Source organism: Juglans regia, chromosome 9 (assembly GCF_001411555.2).
Source record: "Juglans regia cultivar Chandler chromosome 9, Walnut 2.0, whole genome shotgun sequence".
In the NCBI taxonomy this organism is placed as follows: Eukaryota; Viridiplantae; Streptophyta; class Magnoliopsida; order Fagales; family Juglandaceae; genus Juglans; species Juglans regia.
The window spans coordinates 15,511,692-15,534,857 of NC_049909.1; the positions used below are offsets into that span (position 1 = coordinate 15,511,692).

At 35.9% G+C, this 23,166-nt stretch overlaps 2 protein-coding genes across 2 annotated transcripts; one reads left to right on the top strand and one right to left on the bottom strand.

The window, feature by feature from the left end:
• Positions 1 to 100: 100 nt before the first annotated feature.
• LOC108994328 (O-fucosyltransferase 29-like) lies at positions 101 to 6,198 on the bottom strand. Its single transcript, XM_018969469.2, has 9 exons — positions 5,640 to 6,198; positions 5,370 to 5,460; positions 4,333 to 4,409; positions 3,945 to 4,033; positions 3,632 to 3,821; positions 3,161 to 3,342; positions 2,236 to 2,338; positions 1,368 to 1,696; positions 101 to 598 (listed from the first exon to the last, which is right to left on the bottom strand). The coding sequence occupies exons 1-9, from the start codon at positions 5,925 to 5,927 to the stop codon at positions 325 to 327; spliced, it is 1,623 nt and encodes a 540-aa protein (XP_018825014.1). The 5' UTR covers positions 5,928 to 6,198; the 3' UTR covers positions 101 to 324.
• An 11,008-nt stretch (positions 6,199 to 17,206) lies between these two features.
• LOC108994289 (metalloendoproteinase 1-MMP-like) lies at positions 17,207 to 19,058 on the top strand. The gene has a single exon (XM_018969429.2). It carries the CDS (start codon positions 17,685 to 17,687, stop codon positions 18,768 to 18,770), a length of 1,086 nt encoding a protein of 361 aa, XP_018824974.1. The 5' UTR covers positions 17,207 to 17,684; the 3' UTR covers positions 18,771 to 19,058.
• Positions 19,059 to 23,166: the final 4,108 nt, after the last annotated feature.

Consider the following 23,166-nt stretch of genomic DNA (forward strand, 5'->3'; position numbering starts at 1 on the left):
GTCAAATTTGCAATCCAAACAGATACTGACCGGCAACTAGATGCCTGTCGTTCTGGGTAAGACTCACTTCCCTGGCACGATTAGTAAAAAAATAAAAAGATGAACAGGCTGGCAGAGCAACTGCAATCTCTGGTCAATGTAAGAACTAGTTCCGTCTACCATATTACATTTGGGACAGTTCTTTTCTTCATCTCTCCAGTCGGTCACTCTTTTCCCCAATCATCTCTCACCTTGCCTAAAAGAAAATGCATCCTCCTCGCTATCAGCGTAAAGCTCTTCTACCATCTCTCTTTAGTATTTAACCCTATGTGGATCTAATCTTCGTTACGGATTCCATGGCAACTTGTTTTCTGTGTGATGATTTTCGTTGTAGCTAGTGTCATCATCATTGAATGGTTTCTCACAGACACAGGAGTATGGATATTCGTGAAACTCCCCTCGTCCGGGTCTCATCTCGTCTGGCTCTCCCATGAAGCCTCTTTGGCATGACTTTACCTTTCTTGCAAATGTATCCCATTCCATCTTTTGCCTTGCCATGAACAAAGCACTAAGCTTCTTTGCATTTGGTCTGATAGTCCTCTTATGACCCATGTATCTCCTTTGATCCATAAATCAAATTAACCAAAAATAGTTCAGAATATATTTGAAAAACAAAATACTAAACAAGCAGAAGATTGAAAACACAAGCAAGATTAGGATTACAGTGACAACAATGACAACTAACAGGCAAAGCAAATTCTTGAGTTCAGTGTTCAAAGATAAGAGCATGGGCTTCAAATTTCAAAAGCAGCCATTTCATGATCTCCACATTCACCTACAACCTAGATCCATACTTATTCAAATCTAAAATCTATATCACTTGCAACTAGATAGAGCCCCACACCCATTCCTCACCACTCCATGCCCTCTTTACTTTGTGTCTCCTGAGGAATCAAACTCTCCGAAGTACATTTAAGAGAACAACACTTGGTATAGAGATAGAGCTTAGAAGCCTTAGGTTGTGTTTGTGTAGTGGAGTGATCTGATTCAATATTTTATCATTACTTTTTACCTACTATTCACTACTATTCAATATTTTATCATTATTTTTTCACCACTTGTTCACTACTATTCACAGATCATCTGAGATCACCTCACTACCAAAACGTAGCCTAGTCATGGTACATCAATCAAACGGACAACTAAATTTAGGAAGTATTTTTTTAATGGAAAATAAATAAAGGGAATCAAGGTTACATGAAAAAATTCAGCACATTTGCAGATATCCCAATTCATGTCCACCATTCTCATCTTTTGTTTGGTTACTGCAATAAAGTTTGTAAGCATCAGCATTCTTGGAAAGAGACAAGATGAACCGGATTTCTTACCTGCGACCAGCAAGAATCTTTGCCATATTTCCATTATTATTAGTGACAAACACATCACTCTCGTCACAGACAATGTAGTCAATGGCTGCCAAGCGCGAAGAGAAAGGAAGAAGAGGTTTCAACTCTTCAATGGCAAGCATCTCCTTTGTATAGAAGTTTGGGAAGAGTTCCCTAAGAGGCCGTAGAGTTTCTTCTCCACCATATATTTCTCCCGATGCAACATAAAGATAAGTGTCATTTGCAAAACCAAGTGCCCGCAACATCAAACCCACTTCATGAGGAGTAAGTGGGCATTTCCCTCGCTTCCGCTCTCCCTCAGGGCTTAAATCCTGCATAATAACCAGGGAAGAGACGGCATGTAATTCAGATTACAAACTGAAAATACAAGTTACAAACCCATACTTTTTTTGGATGAGTAATCTAAGAATTTATCAATAAACCCATACAAAATTAAACCCTTGACCAGACACTCCATCCCTTATTTATACATAACTGGGTCCAAAAATCCTTGGGCAGAATGAATAGTTAGCATCTTCTCTCATATTATAATAATAAAGAAATTGAATCTATTCATTTCCCACATTCTGGGACTATTGGAGATTAAACATGGCTTCATGGAAAACATCCTAGACTTCAATCTTTACCTCCCATTTTATTCAAATATTCATGTTGGGCCTCACTTATTGAAGTACCTAGGCCCACATGTCAAGAAGAGTTTAATTACTAAATTCACACTTTTCCTATTAACTTAATGTTTGTGGGATAGTTGGGGATTTAACATATAAGCATGCTACTTTGGCACAGCTACTGGTAATTGAACAACAGGGTACAGCATGCACTTTAAAATATGTAATGATGGCAATCTCACCGGTAATGTAGCCCATCGTTTTCTAATTTCACCAAGCTCATATCTTTCCTTCTCACCCCCACCATAATAACAGCCAGAAAATGCTAGCATATCAGGTTCAAACCTGTAACCAAAACAGTATCAATCAAACTAATGAATCCAAGCATCTGTAAAAAAATACAAGTATGTGTATAGATGCTAGTATATAGGTCTGTATGCATGCATTCTGAATGTGTTTATCTGTTAGTTAAAATGTGACTGAAATCCTTGGTAACTTGATAAGAACTTAAAAGTAGATGGCCTTAAAAAAATGGAGCATTTGATTCAGCTATCTAAACAGAAAAATATTCGAGGTAAGGGTGAGAGAATAGAGCAGTCTTATCATTAGCTTCTATGATTGTAATTTTGAGGATCAATACCCAGTGCCTAGATACAGGGCCACCCAAGTCAAAGTAGAAGCTCTATGGGACTACATTAGTTTTTAGGTTTTAGGTTATAATATCCTGTGGAGGTTAACTCAGCCAGGAACCGTGAACTAGAGATTTTAATAAAATGCAAACTTGGAAAGGAAACAGTTTAAAGAATATTCAAGGAGGGGGGGAGGCATTGTGCAAAAGTATATTCCCACAACATCAACATTGTCACTATTTTATTGGACTACAGTATCTCCTACGCAACACTTCAATTGCCTTGTGAAAACCAATAGACAGTTGTTGAAGTAGATGATATCAGATAAAATAAATTTTTCCAAGTGATTTAATAAATAAATGTTCGATGCCATACTTGAGAACGTTCTGTATTTACCTTGACCTGTTGGTATGATTCGTTTTCATCAATATGGCAGTTAAATTTAGGAGTTGCAGTCCATTCTATTACGCATCAAAAAACTATTCTAACTAAGCTACTCATCAAAAAGCGCTTCTAATTATAAGCTACAGGGACAAACCTCAAGTGAACTGCAATGAAACGTTTTGCCATCTCTCGCATTCTTAAAGCAAGTCCTTGACCAAGCTTTTGTATAGGTTTTGTGAATCTTAAGGCATGATAATTAACTCGGCAACGCAACTTTTGTAGCTCCTCATCAAGATTATTTGCAAGTCTATAATCAAATTTTGTCAATTGCACAACCTGCGAAATTTCCTTTGTGTTTATTGCCTTATAACCAATCAATAAAAAATTTAACTCCCCAATAAAGGACCGGTTTAGATCAGGGATTATGATATTAGAACATTATCAGAACATTACATTGACAGTTATAGGGGATTAAATGCATTATAATGTCACAAACATCCAAATGTTTGAACTTGAAAGAAACTTGAGGTTGTGCCTGAAATGAATTTGAAACCAAAAGTTTGAACATGCATATATCCAATCACTTAAAAGGGCATGAATTATGAATTGAGAAGAGTGGCCTTACACGTCTCCTCAAGAGTAAAGGGAGAACTTGATCAAGATAATATTCCGGGGCAGATTTCCTTGGGACACGCATGGTATAAGGAGGTTTCTCCATTGATCGCATGACCTTATCAGGAACTCTTTTGACAATAGTCACATCTTTTGCAAGGGAAGAAATGAACCAATCAACATCAAAAATGTTGATGAATTCGCTGCATGCCAAATAAGGTACCCTCAATAAGATAATTATTGTGAAGTCAAATACCATAATCACAAACGTGGGGTCAACAATTAAAATTAAGTAAAACTGCCAAGGAATTAGAGTCTCCACTTACCTATCATCTTTCCAGTAGGAGTGACGATCCAACTCAGGTACAACTAATGTAGCATTTAAAATCCGTGCGACAACTACAGCATCTGTTATCTGTGGGCAGGAAATATATTGTCATCTCCATAAGGCTAACATGTTCGGTGTTTTGGTCATATTAAGTTCATTTTGAAACAGAAAGATGGAACCTAACTCAAACTGCCATCCCTAAAACCAAGCCAAAATTAATAGGTCAAAACAAATAAGTAAAGAAGGAAATTTATTGGCATATGATACTTATAAAAAAAAAAAAAAAAATTATTGGCATATGCTGATGTAATTGATGCAAGTAATATATCCACTCACTGGAAGAAATTTCAGGTAAAAGTAGCACAACAAAAGTTGCTTCCACTTACTCCTGTTCTTTGCTGGTTCAGCCCTCCACTTGTTGCAATAAGCAAATAGCCATTTGATGATTGCTCGCGAACAGAAGCTAGATTCATATAAGCTATGTTAGCATTTAGCCGATAAACATGTAAAAGTATATTTCAGATGTCAAACTAAAACAAACCCAATGTTGAGTGTGGGTATTTTCATATCATATCATTATATAAATAAGCATGTGAGATGATCAAGAAAAAAAGTTCCTATCGTAAAAGATAATCCACTAAGGAGTCAATTAATGAATTAAAATAGAACTGCAGTAGTGTTCCTGAGTTACCCCAAAAATTTGAGCAAAAACAGGAGCAGCGTTGAAATTAAGTAGAGAATTAACAACAATACATAGACAAATGCACAGTTTCAATTTCAGTATTTTCTCTATGCGTGCTTGGACTATAGTTTTGCATTATTCAATAAAATCATCGATTACCTTAAACAAAACTAATAAAATTGGCAATGTACAACCGCTACTAGGATTTGAAATGCCCAAAGTGCCCTTGCCAAAAAAAGGCAATAATGCAAGCAAAGGTACATTGGACCAGGCTGAGAGTTGAAAATACTGAAATAAAAAAGTTTGGAGCACATATTGCAAAATGGATGGTAGTTTGAGGGCGCAAAGTGGAGTTTCCCCAAAAGCTTAAAGAAGTACCATTGCGCAACTTGTCAAGCAAGAAAATGAGGGGCAAGGGTGGTAAATTGTACAGTGGTTCATTTATGAAGAGAAATTCCTTTCTAAGCTAGGAACTCGCTCATTGCATCAAAAGAATCTATTACATAACTAATAAAGCCAAATCGAAGGCAGATGGGCCTCAAAAGGATCTAGTGAAATTGAGGCTGTGATTACTGCACTATAACTTCTAAAAAGAATTTTAGAAACTCCAATTATTGCTGACAGAATGGTACTCGCAACACTAGTAGTACATTGCATTCCAGAACATTACTTTGCTCCAATATTCATAGTCGCAGTAATTACTGGAGAACTGTCCCGGTGAAATTAGAAAAAATAACTTACGAGCAAAATGCCGCCCTCGCTCGGTGCAGCCATAGAAGTACTTAGAATACTTGGATTTCCATATATCAATTGGCTCACGACGACCCCCGTCCTTCAATTTTCCACAATAATAAAAAGATCAACGTAAGGTTACAAATGCGGATGTTTTTTAAAAGTTTCAAAACCGGCACAGTTAATTTCACATAACCAATTCTGAAACAATAACATTTCAATTGAATTCAGTTAAACTAAAACACCGTTTTTGAGAGAGAGAGAGAGATGGAGTTGTACCAGCCTAGAGTAGAAGCTTGGGTTGGCGAAGTGCTGAGAGTACCAGTCAAGATCAGAGGCGACGTGGCCGGTGAATAGCGAAATCAAGCCCAAGCCAAAAAGCATCAACCCGCAGACCACCGACCAGGAGATCTTCTTCCGGTGGAATGACGTCGTCGCCGTCAATCTCCAGTAGGGATGCTTATTGTCGGAGATATTGCTGTTGCTAGAATAGCCATTGTGGCTCTGGAAGAGAGCCAGCTTGTTGGCCGATATCAAGCTAAACCTCCAGGCCTTAGCCACTGCCATCAAGACACCCTAGATTCCACCCCCTCCACGATTCCATTACACGATAACTCCAAAAGGCATTCCCGAATCTCAGACGGAGTTTGGTGATCAAAGTGAGTGAATGACGAAGGAAAGAAAACCCTAATTGAGGCGCGCTCGCTGTGTGTGTATGTGAATCACTGTTGTAAATTGTGAGGTTTGTAATGGAATGTGGGGAAACTGTGAGAGGTTTTAGAGAGAGAGCGAGTGCGAGTGCGAGAGCGAGGAAGGAAGGAAGAGAACGAAGCATTATAAATCTCTCTGATTCCACTTTTTGCTTTTTAATTTGCTGTAAAATCGCGGAATACTACTTTTAAAAAAAATAATAAAAATAAAATTAATTATACGGAAATTCTTAAACCATTAATTTAAGTAAAATCTGAAAATAACAAAAAAAATAATAATTATAACAACAACACAGCTTTCACACAACTTTCAATTTTCAAACCACCCGCCGCTATGTTACCACTACTGTAGAGTAACTAATAATTAAATTAAATTTAAAAGACTGCTTAGATATATAAATTATTTCATTTCATTGCTATAATTTTTTTAAATATTTATATAAAATATAGTTAATTTTTTTAAATATTTAAATATTAATAATAAAAAAAATAATATTTTATTTAACTTATCTAAATTATCTTATTTTATTTTACTATCAAACGAGTCATAAGTTTACGGTAGGCATCTTTATATTATTAATATGACAAAATTTACTTAATTAAATTTAAATTTATAAAAGAATTTAAAATTAAAATTAATTAAATTAAACAGAGGCATGTCTGGTCCACGTGTCACACTTTTCTTTCCTTTTTTAAGAAGTAAATTTTTATCTCTTTACTTGTTGGGAATTAAGAGAAAGTGATCTCTCTATCAACCAATCTAAAACAGTAAAGCATAGTTTATCTTCAGGTTGTGCATATAATCCGAAGAATCGATGGACCCAATTAAAATTAACCGACTCGACCATTATTTTATCAGGTTACTATTTGATCAGATCTCCAACCCGACAAGAAGCGGATTTGTGTTTTGGGTGTCAACCCGTCCGACTATAAAAACATCATTATCTTCAAATCTCAAACCCTAGCCGCTCTCTTCATATCTCAAACCCTGTGTAGGTCTTTCTTGCGTAAGCCCTCCCCCTCTCTCTCTCTCTCTCTCATCCACCATTCGTCTCCCTTCCTTCCATACTTATAAACATTACAGGTAAACAACTATGTGGCGGACCTTGTTCACTTTAAAGGCTTATTATTGAGTTTTTTATGCCCGAGATCATGATCTAGGGTTTGATTTTGAGATTAGGATTTTGTTATGTGGTTTTTTTTATTCTGCTCACAGTGAAGCGAATGAAAATGGAGGCTTGTAGAGAAGGACTTCTGAATGAAATGGTATGTGGTTAATCTTATTCGGTTTGGTTTTCTCTGGCTTCACATTTAATTTGCATTTTTAGAATTTTCGGTTAAAACTTTTGTGGATTTCCCTTTCTTCTTTTGTTTCATCATTTGGATCTTGGACATTGTTCTCTATTGGAGCGGGTTCATAATTTTTTCTCTAATTATGATAAGTTTTTCTCATTTCTACATAGATTTGGAGTAAGTTTTTCTGGGTCTTTCTTGTATTGAATGACATGGGATAACTTTTGTCTGATTCCCCTTATAGATTTGGAGTTCTATTGGTGTTTTTGGTTCAAGTAGTCTTCAAGTTTCTGAATTTTTTTCTCTGTATTTGAATATAATCTGTTATGATTTTAGTTGTTTGGCTCATGAGGAAACGAATGAAAAAATGAATTTTGACGTTGAGTAAAGAAAATGAAATGGGTTCTTGTTGTGGTTTTAATTGTTTGGCTCTTGAGAAAATAAAGGTAAAAATTAATTCTGACGTTGAGTAAAAAAAAAATCTATTGCTGAGTATGACCTCTTTTGTTGTGCAGGACAAATACATGTTGCTGAGCAAGTGATTTTGGACGATTTGGAGGCTAATCCTGAAAAATACTGTTGTGTTGAAAACAATGTTAGATCTTTAAAGGATATTTTTTTTGTGTTTAGTCCAGATTTAAAGGATCTTTAGTGGGTCTAGTATGGTTATTTCAGTCTAATATTTATTGGGTCTGTATTTATTTGGTTTTCGAGAAAGTGTGAAGGGAAAAGAAGCGTTAATGTCATTCTTTTTCTTGTTCTTAATATTTTTCTTTGTTTTCTTTTAATCTCAGGATTCCTATAGATATCAACATGATAGAAATTGTAGATAAGATTGAAAGTTGAAATTTGATGTGGGGGAAAATAAATTGGTATTCAATTAAAAAATGGAAGTTGGTTCTTCTGAAGACGAAAGCAAGATTTTCCATTTTATTAAAAAAAAAAAAATCATGCAGGTTCGATCTGATTCTATTTTGGTTGAGTCGGGTCGAACCGGTTTAGCACAAAACCGACTATATCATTGTATCTAATCTCATTGCAATGTTTAACTGAAAATACCATTTGCATTTATTATTTTTATTCGTATAACAATACGTGTTGTTGTGTCAACTACTGATATATTGAAGAATATGAAATTTAAAATTTAAATTTAAAAAGAAAACTGATAAAATAGATCTTGTATATAAAATTAGAGTGGCTACAACCACACATGGGATCCTGATAGTGCAGCTTTTGTTTTTTTTCATTTTTTTAACATTTAAATATTTAAAAAAATTCACAACATCATTAAAAAAATACTTCCTTAATTACTAAATAAAAAATAACTGAAAACTATTAAGAACCAAGGAAAAAAATAGCTGAAGATTATTGAATGGTGCTACTCAGGCAACAGAGTAGCACTGCTTAGTTGTAACTTGTATGTCAGAGATTGAGAGACAAGGCAAATGGCCTTCCCGAGGTACAAAAGGAAAAAATTACTTTGCCTCCTAATTTGACTGCTCAAGTTGACCGTTTGACCATTTTTTTTTCTTAATGATTAAGGAAATGATTTTAAGTGTATTAGTATTTTTTTATATTTTAAAAATATTTAAATATATTAAAAAATGTGAATGGAAAAATGAAAAAAAAAAGTTACAAAAGAAACTATCGGTCAAAGTGAGAGGGCTACTCTGGGCGCCAGAGTAGCCCGACTCAGTACAAAAACGTGGTTGTTGCTTTCTGAAAAGGGTTGAAAGTTCGGGTAACGGGTAATATTGACCAATATCGAACCGTTTTATACAGAAAAATGCAGATGCGGAATTTTCTACCCGTTTTACGTTTTAGGCCTGTTAAATATGATGGGGTTGGGTCGGGTCATTTCCACGGCTTATTTGTTCAACCCTAAATACCACGCAATTATTTTTTAAAAAAGTGAATAAATACGGGATCTATATGAAAAAAATTAATTTTTTAATAGTGAATTCTACTCTTTTTCAAAAAGATTACACAGCACTTACGCACTCTACGACTATATCTAACATTACTCGAATTGAATTTTACTAAATAATATTTGTTAATATTGTATAAATTAGTAACTTCTGAGAAAAATATAAAACATACAAAATTATTGAGTATTACATCAAGGGTGGTGGCTCAATTATCTTTGGATTATTCTCCAATAATTTGACATATACTAATTCATGAATTAATATTCGAACATGAATTTTCTTTAGACTATTAGTATTAGCCTTTTAAGAATTTATTGAATTTTTTCGTGGGATTGAGTTTAAGTTATGGGCTTGTTTGGATTCACAAGTTATCTCAGCTCATCTCAACTCATCTCACTACTATTTATTACTATTCAGCAACTTTAACTCATAAATTTCACTACTATTCATAACTCATCTCATTACTATTCACAATCTATCTCAACTCATCTCAACTCATCTCAAGTCATCTTCGAATCCAAAACTCGACGAGAAAGAGAGTCTGATGCTTCCTATCGTAAGACGTAAATCCCTTATGTTCAATCTATTAAATAAAAAATAAAAATAAAAAGTTATAGACATTTTCCTTGATTGGTGAGAGTAGCTACTAGCTAGCCTTAAAACCTAATAAAAAGTGAAAAAATAAAAAAATAAAACAGCATGCAAAACCTCTATGCTGTCTTCCTTTTGGACAATTGAGTTTAATGTCTTTTCCGAGTGCGTGGAACAATGGAAGCCACGAATGGCGACAGCACTAGAAGCACTGGTCATGTTCATGCATTGCTTTATCGCCAACGGCCTGAAAGGGAGTCGGGGTTCTTTTTGTTCGTACATGTACAACCAAGATACCCTGGCGCTGTTGTTTTCACATTAACCGTCGAAGGACCTGATCTTCGCCAGTCATCAAGTGGTCCTAGGTTGTTATCTTTTCTTTTGTTGGTTGGTGACCCAAACTTTCCTCAATCTATTCTATTCCGGCCACAATCTATTCTTTTTGAGTATGGTTTGTGCATGGGGGTGTGCCACTGCCTAGGACATGTCCTTGTTCGGATTACCCTTTAAACACTTCACTTGTCATGATATGGAGAAAGAAAAGGCAGACCATGCATTATGAAGATCTCAGTCCACAGATAAACATATTAAATGGGTGTTACATTATTTATTGAATATTTAATATTGTCTAAAACATTTAAATGGATAATAATTAATAATAAATGTTGTAGAAAATTTTCATGAGTTTATCTCTCCCACTTGATTCGAGGAGCATGAACATTAAGGCTTCGTTTTGTTCATAAACTCATTTCAACTCATCATTATAATTTTTTCAAATTTCAATATAAAATATAATAAACAATTCAACTTTTTCAAATCTCAAAATAATAATAATATTAAAAATAATATTCTAACAATATTTTATTATCTCAACTCAGTTCAACATTCAAACACAGTCTAATCTAAGGAGATCTCAATCCTAACCATAACCAACCAAAATAGGTAAATAATGGATGCTTTAACTATCACTCACATAAGGGTTCGAAGTTCGAACCTTGGCTAAAAACATGCAAGGCATATCTAAGATGATGCTATCAGAAACATTAAAAGCTGGTAGAGGTTTGGAGTATTATAAGGTCTCGTTTGGTTACGCATTTCAGATGATATGAGATAAGATGTGTTGAAGATGTATTGCGCAGCCCGAGCAGTGCCACAGTTGCCAATCCTACGCCACCTGCAACAAGGAGGGAGAATGGGCTCCGGTGACTTCTGGGGTCACTCTGATGCCAAAGTTGGTGAAGAATACAAGTTTTACAGGAAAAACTTAAGGAACTAGAAAGAATTGTAAATAGTTTAGAGAGTCATCCCTTGGGAGGGATGAAAAATAATGTAACATATAGTCATAAAATATGTAAGCATCGTACAGTCGCTTTGAAAAAGAGTAGGGTCTATTATTAAAAAATTAATTTTCTTTTCATATGAATCTCGTATTTATTCACGTTTTTTAAAATAATTACGCGGCGCTTGCAAACTCATTACTACAAGTATTATTTCTCTAAAAAATAATTCAAGAGCTTGTCCAAATTCTAATAATTTGGAGTGTGAGGGACATTAAATAGATATTTTGATATGTATTAAACATTTAATATTGATTGAAAAATCAATACGAAAATTAGAAATGAATACTATAATTAATTCTCTCGTACTTTAGGTTCTAAAATCCAAACATAACCAATGAAACATGAAACATGATTCAAGTTCCCACCACAAATTTAAATGGGGAATCGAGCATTAATTATCCTTTTGAAAATGATCCCTTTTCTTTCTTAAAAGACGCAAAACATGTCTTCGATGCGAGGTTTATTTTCTTATTAAAGGAACAAAACATGGACCCATCAATGTGGATAAGGATGCTGATCATCTATCAATTTACGTACTTCAGATGAAAAAAACATTTTTATTTATAATAATATTGGGCGTCTTCGCTCACCAAAAGTGTCTATTCAGACAGACACACGGGAAGCTTTTTTATATATATATATATATATATATATATATATAAATTTTAGTTGCATGTATTTTTAATTAGTAACCAGGGAATTTTCACAGAAAAAATAATTGAATAAAAAGAAAAGAAAAACCTAAACCCAAGTATGCTTAGGATGTGAGGATGTGTAAAATGAGGTCTTTTACACCCACTAAATATGAGCTGACCTGTCGCCTTCTCATAACATATATAATGGAAATAGTTCCTCAAATAAAAACTAAGTGGACAAATGTAAAAATCACATAAGAAAATTTATATTTTTAATCACATATTCTAAAGAAATTATGCGAGACTTGCATATCATAAAATTATATTCAGTATTACTCATAAATCAAATATGTTAGAGACATTCAAACCTCTCCATATCTACCTCTCTCTCTCTTTCTATATATATATATATATATATATATAAATTGTCGATCAATTAATCGAGATCTCTAAAGTTTTTTGTCCACATCATATATATAATTTCTTAATCTAGATCGTAAAACCCAGTGAAAGTTTTTTAGAAAATCTTGACTATTGTATCATGTTTAGTAACATATTTGTTTTTGAGTAATATTACGTATAATTTTAGAGTGTGCAAGCGTCGTAGAGTCGTTTTGAAAAAAAGTAAATTTTATTCTTAAAAAATTAATATTTTTTTATATAGGTCCTATATTTATTCACTTTTTTTAAAATGATTATACGTTATTTATACACTCACGACTGTAACTATTATTTCTCTTTATTTTTTGATATACAAAAGTCTCTTTTTATATGACACCCCCTCGAGAGAAAAGGCCAAGCCCATTGACGACATGGGCCGACTCAAAGCCTCATGCTTCGTTTTAGGTTGGCAGTCACTACAATTCAGAGCAAATAAAGGTCAAATCGACTTTCATTAAGTGCCATACCATCAAATGCACGACGTTGCTTGGCTAGATCAGGGTGAAGAAGACATGGTAGTGCTTGCTTGTTTGGTTAAGAATAGATCATCAGAATGCTCTGCCATATTGGTGTGAGCGTTAAACCGGTCAATACTTCCACAACGAGCATGGCAATAAATCCTTGGACTTCTTCATCTTGGTATGGGATCACAATACCGACGACGTCAACCTCAAATAAATAAATAAATAGCAATCAATATTTAAGAGCTTTTCGTTCAAAATTGCAATCAATCAATAAAATGATCCTTGTATTATAGAGGAGAGAGGAGATACTCCAATAAATAATTCAGTAACCTTTCGTTTTGGAGAGAAATTCAATGAATAGAGAGAGATCTAGTTTAAAAAAAAAATGAGATTGTTACTTATTAGGTTTTGGTTTACAACACAACTGTTCTTTTCAGATATTCTTAAATATTTAATTCTCAAAACATCACTCAAATATTAAAAAAAAAAAAATTCAATTTCAAATATTCAAATTTTTCATCTAATCATTACAACTTTCTCAAAGAAAAACATAAAAAATAATATAATTTTTTCAAATTCTAAAATAAAATTAATATTAAAAAAAAAATATTCAAACAAAATTTTAAATTTATAATATTTTTATTTAATTTTTTTCTCTCATTTTCAAAAACTTAATAAAACATCTTCGTACAAATTATTTTATTACTATTAACAGATGTATTGAAGTATTTTAAGTTACCAAACGAGATCACCTCGCTCTCTTTTTTGAAGAGTGTCCATTTTAATGAACTTCTTATAAATAGGATCTATATATATATATAGATGTTTGTCACGTATCCGGCTTGGAGCTTTTAAAAAGATTGCCCCATACAAAAAGTGGTCACGTTGAATAGTTATCTTCTTAATTAATTTTGTGGTTTTATGAGTCTAGTCCATTGGATAATTTTATCTCCACAGTTTCATTAACTACTTTGCTCTGAAGAGTTTTTAAAATAAAGAGCAATGTCTCTTTATCTTAAATTTTATTTATTATCTTAGTTATGCGACTCCTTATATATAAAAGATATATGAAGTGTGACACATTAATTAATGTTTTTAAATTTATTGATCTCATCGCTCGTTTTTATTTTATTTCCTATTGTACGCACCGCAATTCTTGTGAAGGAATTTTTATCAGGATCGGATCCTCCGCCCCCTCCTCTTGTATTCTCTTTTTTAACTCATTGCAAGTTGGATGAAAAAAAAAAAATAGTTTCTTTGGAAATTATAAAATGCAAAGATAATTATTAATGACATCATTCCCCTCTAAAAAAGTTAGGCGTGTTTAAGAAAAGATAGTTGGGCCGTTCAACAAACAAGCTAGATATTGTGCATAATAATTAAAGTTTGAAAGTATAATCCCAATATCCTTCCCATCTTTGAACTTGTTACTGATCTCCACTTATTGCCTTTGCTAATCACTGAGGGTATATATTCCAAGGAAACATGTGCTCGAAAGCTTTTTTTTGACAAATGCAAAGTTACAAGGGAAACGAGTATTTATGACGATAATGATTATTTATAAAATAAAAAGATTTATTTTAATAAAAAAATAGTCATTTTCGCTGAAACAGGAGTGACTCAATACAAATTGAGATCTAAGATAAAATTTAAGTGAATCATTCGTAATTATAATACAATAAATATAAATTATTATATGGAATAATTTTCAAAATTTTTGATAATTAAGATTTTATTTAAAATCTTTAAATAAATTTTTTTTTGAATTTATTTTAATACAACAATGTAAAATGAGGCATCAATGTAAATTTTGTGTCTCAATTTAACAAGATCTTAAAAAGAATTATTAAAAATATAAATAATTAATTGTATTAAATATTAAATCTAGTATTATGGAGCCTTGCACACATTAAGAAATATAAAAGTTATTTAAAATTTTATTTAATGAAATGATTTTTTTTTTCAAAAATAATTTTTAAAAAAATACCTCATTTTTTATTTTTCGGAGCCTTATAATATAGGGTGGGGCTGGTGGGGCCTTAGGCAATGGCCTAAATGGCTTTACCGTTGAGCCAGTTCTGCCGACAAGAAATAACTGACTATAAATAAGTAGTATTTTTGTAATTACATGCATGCAGAATTATTTATATATGGATGATTAGGATCACAGATTCATTTCCTCAAATCGATCCAAGATAGCAACAACCGATAAGAGAGAAACTATAGAGAGAACTCCGGTCCATTGCTGTGTGATTGCGTCATGCATGCACCCAGATAACTCCATATAATGGCTGGCTTGCAAGAAAGCGAAACTGAGGATGCCGACATTTAACGACTCCTGTTGAGACTAAAATATGCAGTCATCAGGGTATATAAACATCAATAATGTGTACACAGTACATGTGTGTATATAGATGGAGGATTAATATACCCTCTAAGAGTCGTGGCCATTTTGGTATCCACATGAATTATTATTGAAGGAAAAATATCATGATTGGGTTATCGGATAAAAGACACATGTCCATGCACTCTTTGTACAACATAATTTAGATCCAGTTTAGGTAGTAAAAGTATTTTATCTTATCTAATTTTATCATTATAATTTTTCTAAATTTTCACATAAAATATAATTAATAATATTTAAAAATTTTCAATTTTTAATTCTCAAAATAAAAATAATATTTTAATAATATTTTATTCAATTTTTATTTTATCTCAATTTACTATTCAAACGGCACCTTATTTTCTTATTTTCGTCTGCTAGCTAGCCTTATAAGGTCACTACACAGGTGTTGGACATCTTTCTTTCTTTCTCTTTTTTTTTTTTTTTAACAAGCATGGGCTTGGCCATTATTTACATATTTTTACAAACAAAAAAAAAAAAAATAGGTTGTAGATTTATAGGGGGCAAAAAATCCTAAAATTATATGCTTCCCATTAGGGGAGGGCTATGACTCTGACTGAGTCGGAATACTGACCTCCGACCTCTAACTTTGGAGTCGAAGGTCAAAACTCCCTCCAACTTTGACTTTGATTGGAGTTAGAGTTCTCGGAATCGAAGTCGAGAAGTCAGAGGTGATTGCCAAAATACCCACAAAAAAAAAAAAAAAAACGAAGTGAAGTGGCAACAGAAACCCTAAAGACATGAGAAATAAGACAGAGGTGAAGTAGAGATCAGATCTTACGAAGTGAAGTGAAGATGATATCTTGAACTGGAACCTAACAAAAATTAAAATCACCCAAAGAAACAAAAACCAAACCAAATCAAATTGCAAAAATCACCCACATCAAGAAATTATATGCACAAAATACAAATCAAGCTACAAGGAACTTGTAATGGATCTGCTACTTTCTACGATTTCATGGCTCGTAGAACACGATCATGGAAGCGGGGCCTCCACGAACATCTCCACAAAACAAAAGCCCCACCTCTTCCATGGAAGCGACACCTCCAGATTTGCATCTGTGCCCATCGTGGGTTGGAGTATCTTCACTGTGGTGCGAAGAACACAATCATACCAAGAAGAGAGGAACATCATGTTAGATGATGGAATGGTGTTACTCATGGAGGCACTGGAGCCTGGAGGGAGAAGAGAGGAAAGGAAATGCCCAATGCGGTTAGGGTTTTGATTTGTGAAAGAGATGAATATATACCTATTAAAAACAGCGTCGTTTTAGGTTTTCTTAAAAACAATTGCAAAACATGACGCCTGAGGGACTCGATCATAGGTTCTCTGAGAAGTGAGAACCAAAACCATGTCTCAACCATTAGGCCACTTGGCTTATTACAATATATAATATATAAGGTATAAATAGTCGAAGTTCGAACTCTGACTCCGACTCCGAATTTCAAAAATCTCGACTTTGTCGGAGTAGGAGCCTTGTCAGAGTTCGGACGGAGTCGAAGTATCGAAAATTTTACCCACTTCTACTTCCCATCATCTCCCGCTTAGAATTAATTGTGTAAACCAAGATGCGGATCCAAGGTATCCGGCTATGCTCAAATCTACATCTGGATTTATAATGTGATATCCCGATTGCATGTTTGGATTAATTCGGTTATAATCCAAAGAGGTACCCAGTTATAAATTAAGATCAGAGTTCTAACCAAATATTCGTATTTATATAAATAAAAATTTTAAAAACAAAGAATATAAACACAAAACAACATGATGTTATCTATAAGATAATGGATTAATTAGTGTTATATGTTCCGGATCGGACCGGAATAAGAACGGGTCCAGTTGCACAAGCCTAGCATGCTATTTGCTACGTCTCTTTGTTTTTTTTTTTCTTTTTTTTAAATGTACACAAAATTATTTTATAAATTTGTGATGGGAGTCATGGGACCAAACGTAGCTCCCATTGCGTGATTGTGTATCCAACATCAACAAATCTCATTTTGTATGTACAAGTTAAAGAAGATGACACGAAATTCATCCATTTTGGTCAACAAATAACAGAGTAAGCTTGACCTAAAAGTTGGACAAATCAAACCAGTACCATTTAAGCATATGATCACTTTCACTCTTGACCAAGAAAGAAGAGAGAAATCCAAATGAATACAGGCAAATGAATAAACCTATAAATAAATAAATCCCAACCGATAAAACCAGAGTCAGTGGTTGACCCACTTTGACGCAATCAAAGTCAGAACTGGCAATGGAAAGGCTTGCACAGCAGAATCTTCATAACTTTCTCAGCATGTTCTTGTGCTTTCGATCCTATCGAAGCCAAACTTCGACGATTACTAGAATTCATACAAAGAATTCTTATTTGTTTCATTATTAAAAAGAAAAACAACAAAACAAAACAGTGATATGATCATGTTTTCCTAATTCGAACATCCTTCATAAAGCTTTTCCTTTTTAACGATCCCGAAGCCTCTCCGTTTCCCTAAAAGACAACTAACCGCAGTAACTATGTTTCCGTTTTTCAGTTACTACTGCATCATGTTCTTCTTCTTCTCCTTCTTCTTCCTCTGTCTTTCCCGCCCTTGCTTTCCCGCCAGAGCCCCACCAGACTTGTCAACTGTACTAACCGTCGATGCCCACAACGCCACGTGGCAAGGCTTCGTCAGGTTCCTACATGCCGGGAAGGGCACCCACGTTAGCGGCATGTCGGAGCTCAAGACTTACTTCAACCGTTTTGGTTACCTCCCCACGCCCTCGCCCAAGGAGGAATTCGATGATATCTTCGACACTCAATTCGAATCCGCCGTTGTTCTCTACCAGCAAAACCTTGGATTGCCCGTCACCGGAAAGCTCGACTCCGACACCATATTGGCCATCATGTCGCCGAGGTGTGGCATGAGTGATCATACCTCGCATACCTTGCATACGACGCGTCACTTCGCTTTCTTTAACGGTCAACCGCGATGGTTCCGGCCGCCTCCGATGACGCTAACCTACGCTTTCTCTCCGAACGACACGATCGATTACTTGAGCTCGTCCGATATTCAGATGGCTTTTAGGCGCGCTTTCTCGAGGTGGGAGTCGGTAATTCCGGTGAACTTCACCGAGACGATGGACTACCAATCGGCGAATATCCGAATCGGATTTTACGGGGGGGATCACTACGACGGAGAGCCGTTCGATGGGGTGCTGGGAGTGTTGGCTCATGCTTTCTCACCGGAGAACGGGAATCTCCACCTGGATGCAGCGGAGAGGTGGGCGGTGGACTTCAAATTGGAGAAGTCAAAGGTGGCCGTCGATTTGGAATCGGTGGCTACCCACGAGATCGGGCATGTACTGGGGCTTGCTCATAGTTCGGTGAAAGAGTCTGTCATGTATCCGAGAATTGGTCCAAGGACGAAGAAGGTGGAGCTGAAGATAGACGACGTGAGCGGAATTCAGACTCTTTACGGGCCAAACCCTAATTTCAAGTACAGTTCTTTGTTGGAGTCTGAAAATTCTGTCAACCAAGCCAGTGGCCAGGAGAGAAGATTCTCCAGGTTGACCCTTGTTTTGGGTCTGATACTATTACGTTCGTTTCTGGGTACATCATGAAAATCTGATTAATTTCGTGTTGAAGTTACTGTAGATCAAACGGTTACACTCAAAGGAAGCATGGCAAATTGGCAATAAATCAGTGAAAAATTCTTTACGCTTCTTCTTCTTCTTGTTTTATTCATGATCTGTCATGTGGCTCTAATTTCGAATATATTTTTTCGACTGTCATGGGCCGACAGATTGCAGATATTTTCTGTATGAGCGAGCTCCATATGTCAAAAAGGAAACAAAATTGCACGAAAAATACTATTTTCATCCCAGAAATTGTGAAGAAAATATTACTCGTTCTAATTTTTATCATCATTATGACATGATACGTTTTAGGTGAGTGTTGATTTAAGTTGTATAGATGTGATAGAGATTAAGATTTTTTTGTTTTATTGACACTATGTTCGGAATAACGTCCAATCTAATTTCAGGAATACACAGATAAGATATAGATATGTCTTATTTGATATTGTGATAGGATGAAATAATTTTAGATTAAAATTAAAAATTAAATAAAATATTATTTTTTAATATTATTATTATTTTAAATTTGAAAAAAATTAAATTATTTATTATATTTTATATAAAAATTAAAAAAAATTAAAATAATAAGATGAGATAAAGTAAAATCATTTGCGTATAAAACGGGGCTAACAATGATTAAACTTATCAGAGGAGGAGGTAAGTGCTAATTCCGTCAAGGTTGACGGCCAAAAGTGGAGTGGAAGAGACGCTCCCCTGCTTACCTCATAGTCATATGACCCATTTTCGTTGGAATTGAATTGCAAAGAATAATTATGTGGCCAAGAATTCCTGTTAGGAGGATACTTCCTAATCAAAACCAACTCTCGAGGGCTTTGAAAAATATCGGCTGCTCCGATGATATGAAAGAGAAAAAATATAGAGATAACGAGAGCTGGGTCTCGACATGGGTCCCGATGGTACTTCTTTTTTTTTAGTAATTAAAGATATATTTTTTAATGATGCTGTTATTCTTTTTAAAAATTAGGATATAAAAAAAAAATCTATAGATTTAATAAAGTATTTATATGATATAATTTAATGTTGAAGATAAATTTTAAATTTTAAATCTTATAAATTAAATTTTACTATTTAAATAATATAAAATATGTATTCTATATACCGACTTGAAAATATAATAACTCTTTCTATATTATTAACTCAAAATTCAAGTGATTTTTTAAGGCACAAATTTACTTGATTTCTAGCAAATTAAAGAGAGTTGGGATTGGAGAATGAGAGGAACTAGTTGAATCGGAAAGCCTCACAATAACTCTCTTGATATAATGATAATAAATAAGATTTCTTCTACACAGCGGCTTCACACCTGCTGATATGGGTTTTTATTATTTTATTCTTTCAGTAAATGTGTAGTATAGGATTATTAAATAGTATTTTTCAGTAAAAAATTTAGACAATCTCTACTTATTATAAACCATTTTCAATCCGTACAAAATCAAAATTTATTTTAGCACGTCTCTAAAGAAAACAAAAATTATTCAAACAAAAATTATACCATCAAGCTATTAAGAACTGATACTTTTCTTCTTTATTAAAATTCGACCATCAAGATTGTATTACTTATTTTTCATTCATCTCAATTATTAAAATTGAATTATTGTAAAGGTGGTATGATGCTATCTATTTTTTTATGAATAATGATTTGCATAAAAATTAAATATACAAATTTCGTATAGATATTTTATAAAAAATTAAATATTTATTTTTGAAATCTATATTTTCACAAAAGACATACAAGGTGCGTACTTAAGGTTTGTGTTGATGCTTTAAAAATCGCACAACATGTTAGAATTGGAGAAAAAGTCATTCTCGGCCCACTGAGGTGACTTGGGCCTAATTTGGTGTGGCCTGGTACCCTCGACAGTGATTCAGTGCGGCTATACAGTGTTGGTGCATACGTCCATGATAATGAATAGAAAGCATGTGTAGAGAAAATGACACATAGGTTTACGTGATTCGGCATAATGTCTATGCCCACGGGCATTTGGGAATGAGAAATCTACTATAATATTCTTGTTTACAGTCTCTCATGATCTTTCATTGTACAATGGTAGCTTCAAATATATTTACTAGAGAAAAACCCATCGCTGAAGCTCCATGTTCTGAGGTTGAAGGAGAAGTCAAAGAGGAAGAAAAAGAATTGAAGAAAAAGAAGATCCTTGGAAGTCGTCCGAACCCCCTATTTATTTGATTGTTTTTCCCACGTGCCCCTGCAGTGGTGAGGTAGGGTTTGCAGTGCGTGCCCGAAAGGTTCCCCTTTTTCTTATTTCCCCTGACAGCCCACCCTACTTCTTGACACCATGGCTCTACCCCCTAACACCCTTTATCTGCCGTCTGACCCCCTGCCCTTCTTTAGCTCCCTGACACCCACGCCTCCTCCCCCTTCTTGTCTCTACTTGTTCCCTGTTGGGCCCAGCAGCTGGGCTTGGACCCACATATGTTACCCCTTCACAGTACCCCACGATTGTTAAGGGCAATTAGCTCAAAAAAGAAGACCTTTAGAATCTTCAAAGGTAAGAAATGCAGCCAAATTGGTTTGCTCGAGTACGTAGGGAAATGAGTTTCGAAGGCTAGTCCCCGTTCATTTGTTCCTCTGGCACGAGCAGTAAACAGTTACGAACTCAGGATTGAGAAATGAGCTTGATTATGTAGAGTGTGGGAAGACAACTTGTCTCGGCGAGGCGAGCGGGGGTGGGCTCGACCACTTAAAGCGCGTGCATGGGGCTTGTGCGAGTCTAGGGACTCGGCTTTGTTGAGGGGGGGTCGGCGAGTCTAGAGACTTGGCTTTACCCTGCAGCCAATCTTGGGACCAAACTTTGTTGACGGAGGCGCTTGTCCTTGCTGAATTGCTCTATCGGAGTGCAGGGCCATATGACCTATGTTCTATACTATAGGAAGTGGTTTTGTTAGTATAAATGAACTCTTATAATTTTTTAGAGCGACAAACCAGAGAGTTTTAGCCACTATAGTCGATCTTTTTGTTTGATTAAAAAACATTGTCTGTTGTTGGTTGTAATTCTCGTGCGGGTGATCTCAGAGCATGAGGTGGGTTCGAGCAAGTGAATCCCGAGTACCGAATCCTATGCCGAGCAGATAAATCCTGAGGTTGCTGACTCCCGTGTAGATGGGTTTCGAGTTGCGTTTCTTGAGGAGGTGAATTCCGAGTAGAGGAGCACTGTGCAGACTTGGGTTTGTCCTGAAGAGAGTGGAAAGCTTGAGCAGATGAGGGTATGTCTCAAGGAGGGTTCCCGAGCAGTTGACTCCCAAGATGGTGACTTCCGAGTGGACGGTTTCCGGGCTGGTGACTCCCGAGTAGGTGATTTTTGAGTTGAGTAAATCTTGGGCAGAGGAGTCCCAACAAGAGTGGGTTGTGGAGATCAGGTGATTTCCCAAGCTGAGTAAATGCTGGGCAGAGGAGTCCAGATGAGAGTGGGCTGTGGAGATGCCTAGTTGGGTGGCTGCGATGGGGACTCTCGAGCAGGTTGGCTACCAAGCTAAGGGGTTGCGATGGGGACTCCCGAGCAGGTGGGCTGATGAGCAGGTAGCTCCCGAGCGGAGTAAGTTTCAAGCTAAGGACTAAGGAGGTGTCGATTAGATGACCTCCATGTAGGTGGCGTCCGAGTTGGAGACCGAGCCTGGTTCGAGGAATAGGCTCTCTTCGTGTGGGCACAATGCCACTGACGGACAGGCTCTCTCTACCCACCTTTGACAAAGTTCACAGTGCCACCGTAGCACTCTCGTGTTCATGGCGAGGTGCACACGGGCTGGGTAGTCAACGACCCCTGTGGGCAGAGGGCTATAGCGGCTTGAGGCATAATGAAATGGCGGTTCACGTAGTGACTGTCGGCAGGGCAACTGTGCTCGCGGTTGGAGGCCGCGAGCTCCTTGTTGTGTGCACGGCTATGTGTGCTTGGATGTGATGCAAATGGCCACCACGTGCCAACCTCGTATGCCATCGTAGCAACGTGCTGGGATAACACCACTACGGCCAGACGTCGTTGGCGGACCACGAGGGTCTTCATCGACGCCTCTTCTGTCTGCAACACGGTTGGGCTGTGCTTTGGCCCCTGGCACGATGGGACTTGGTTTGTGCGGAACCACACTACGGGGGAGTGGGCGGTCGTCAACCGGCCCAGCAGAGACAAACGACGCCGGCAATCATCATGGTGGCTGCTGGCGCCACCCCTGGGTCGTGCCACTGCAGGGTCGTGGCACCCTTGGTTTCTCGACGTGCAGTGCCATGCATGGGCAGGATGTGCACGCTTAGTTGATGTGCATATTGTGCCATCGTGTACTGTTTACGACTCCTTGTGCCCACATATTGAGTATAGTGTCTCGGGTGCTGTGCATAAATTAAACTCTC

What these genes read in the sequence shown, in the direction of transcription:
- LOC108994328 (XM_018969469.2), bottom strand. Translation starts at nt 5,927, where the DNA reads ATGGCAGTGGCTAAGGCCTGGAGGTTTAGCTTGATATCGGCCAACAAG. An exon ending in TTCATTGCAGTTCACTTGAG is followed by an intron (nt 2,339 to 3,160) that starts GTTTGTCCCTGT and finishes TTTTGGTTACAG; the next exon opens with GTTTGAACCTGATATGCTAG. An exon ending in AACGATGGGCTACATTACCG is followed by an intron (nt 1,697 to 2,235) that starts GTGAGATTGCCA and finishes GTTATTATGCAG; the next exon opens with GATTTAAGCCCTGAGGGAGA.
- LOC108994289 (XM_018969429.2), top strand. Translation starts at nt 17,685, where the DNA reads ATGTTTCCGTTTTTCAGTTACTACTGCATCATGTTCTTCTTCTTCTCC.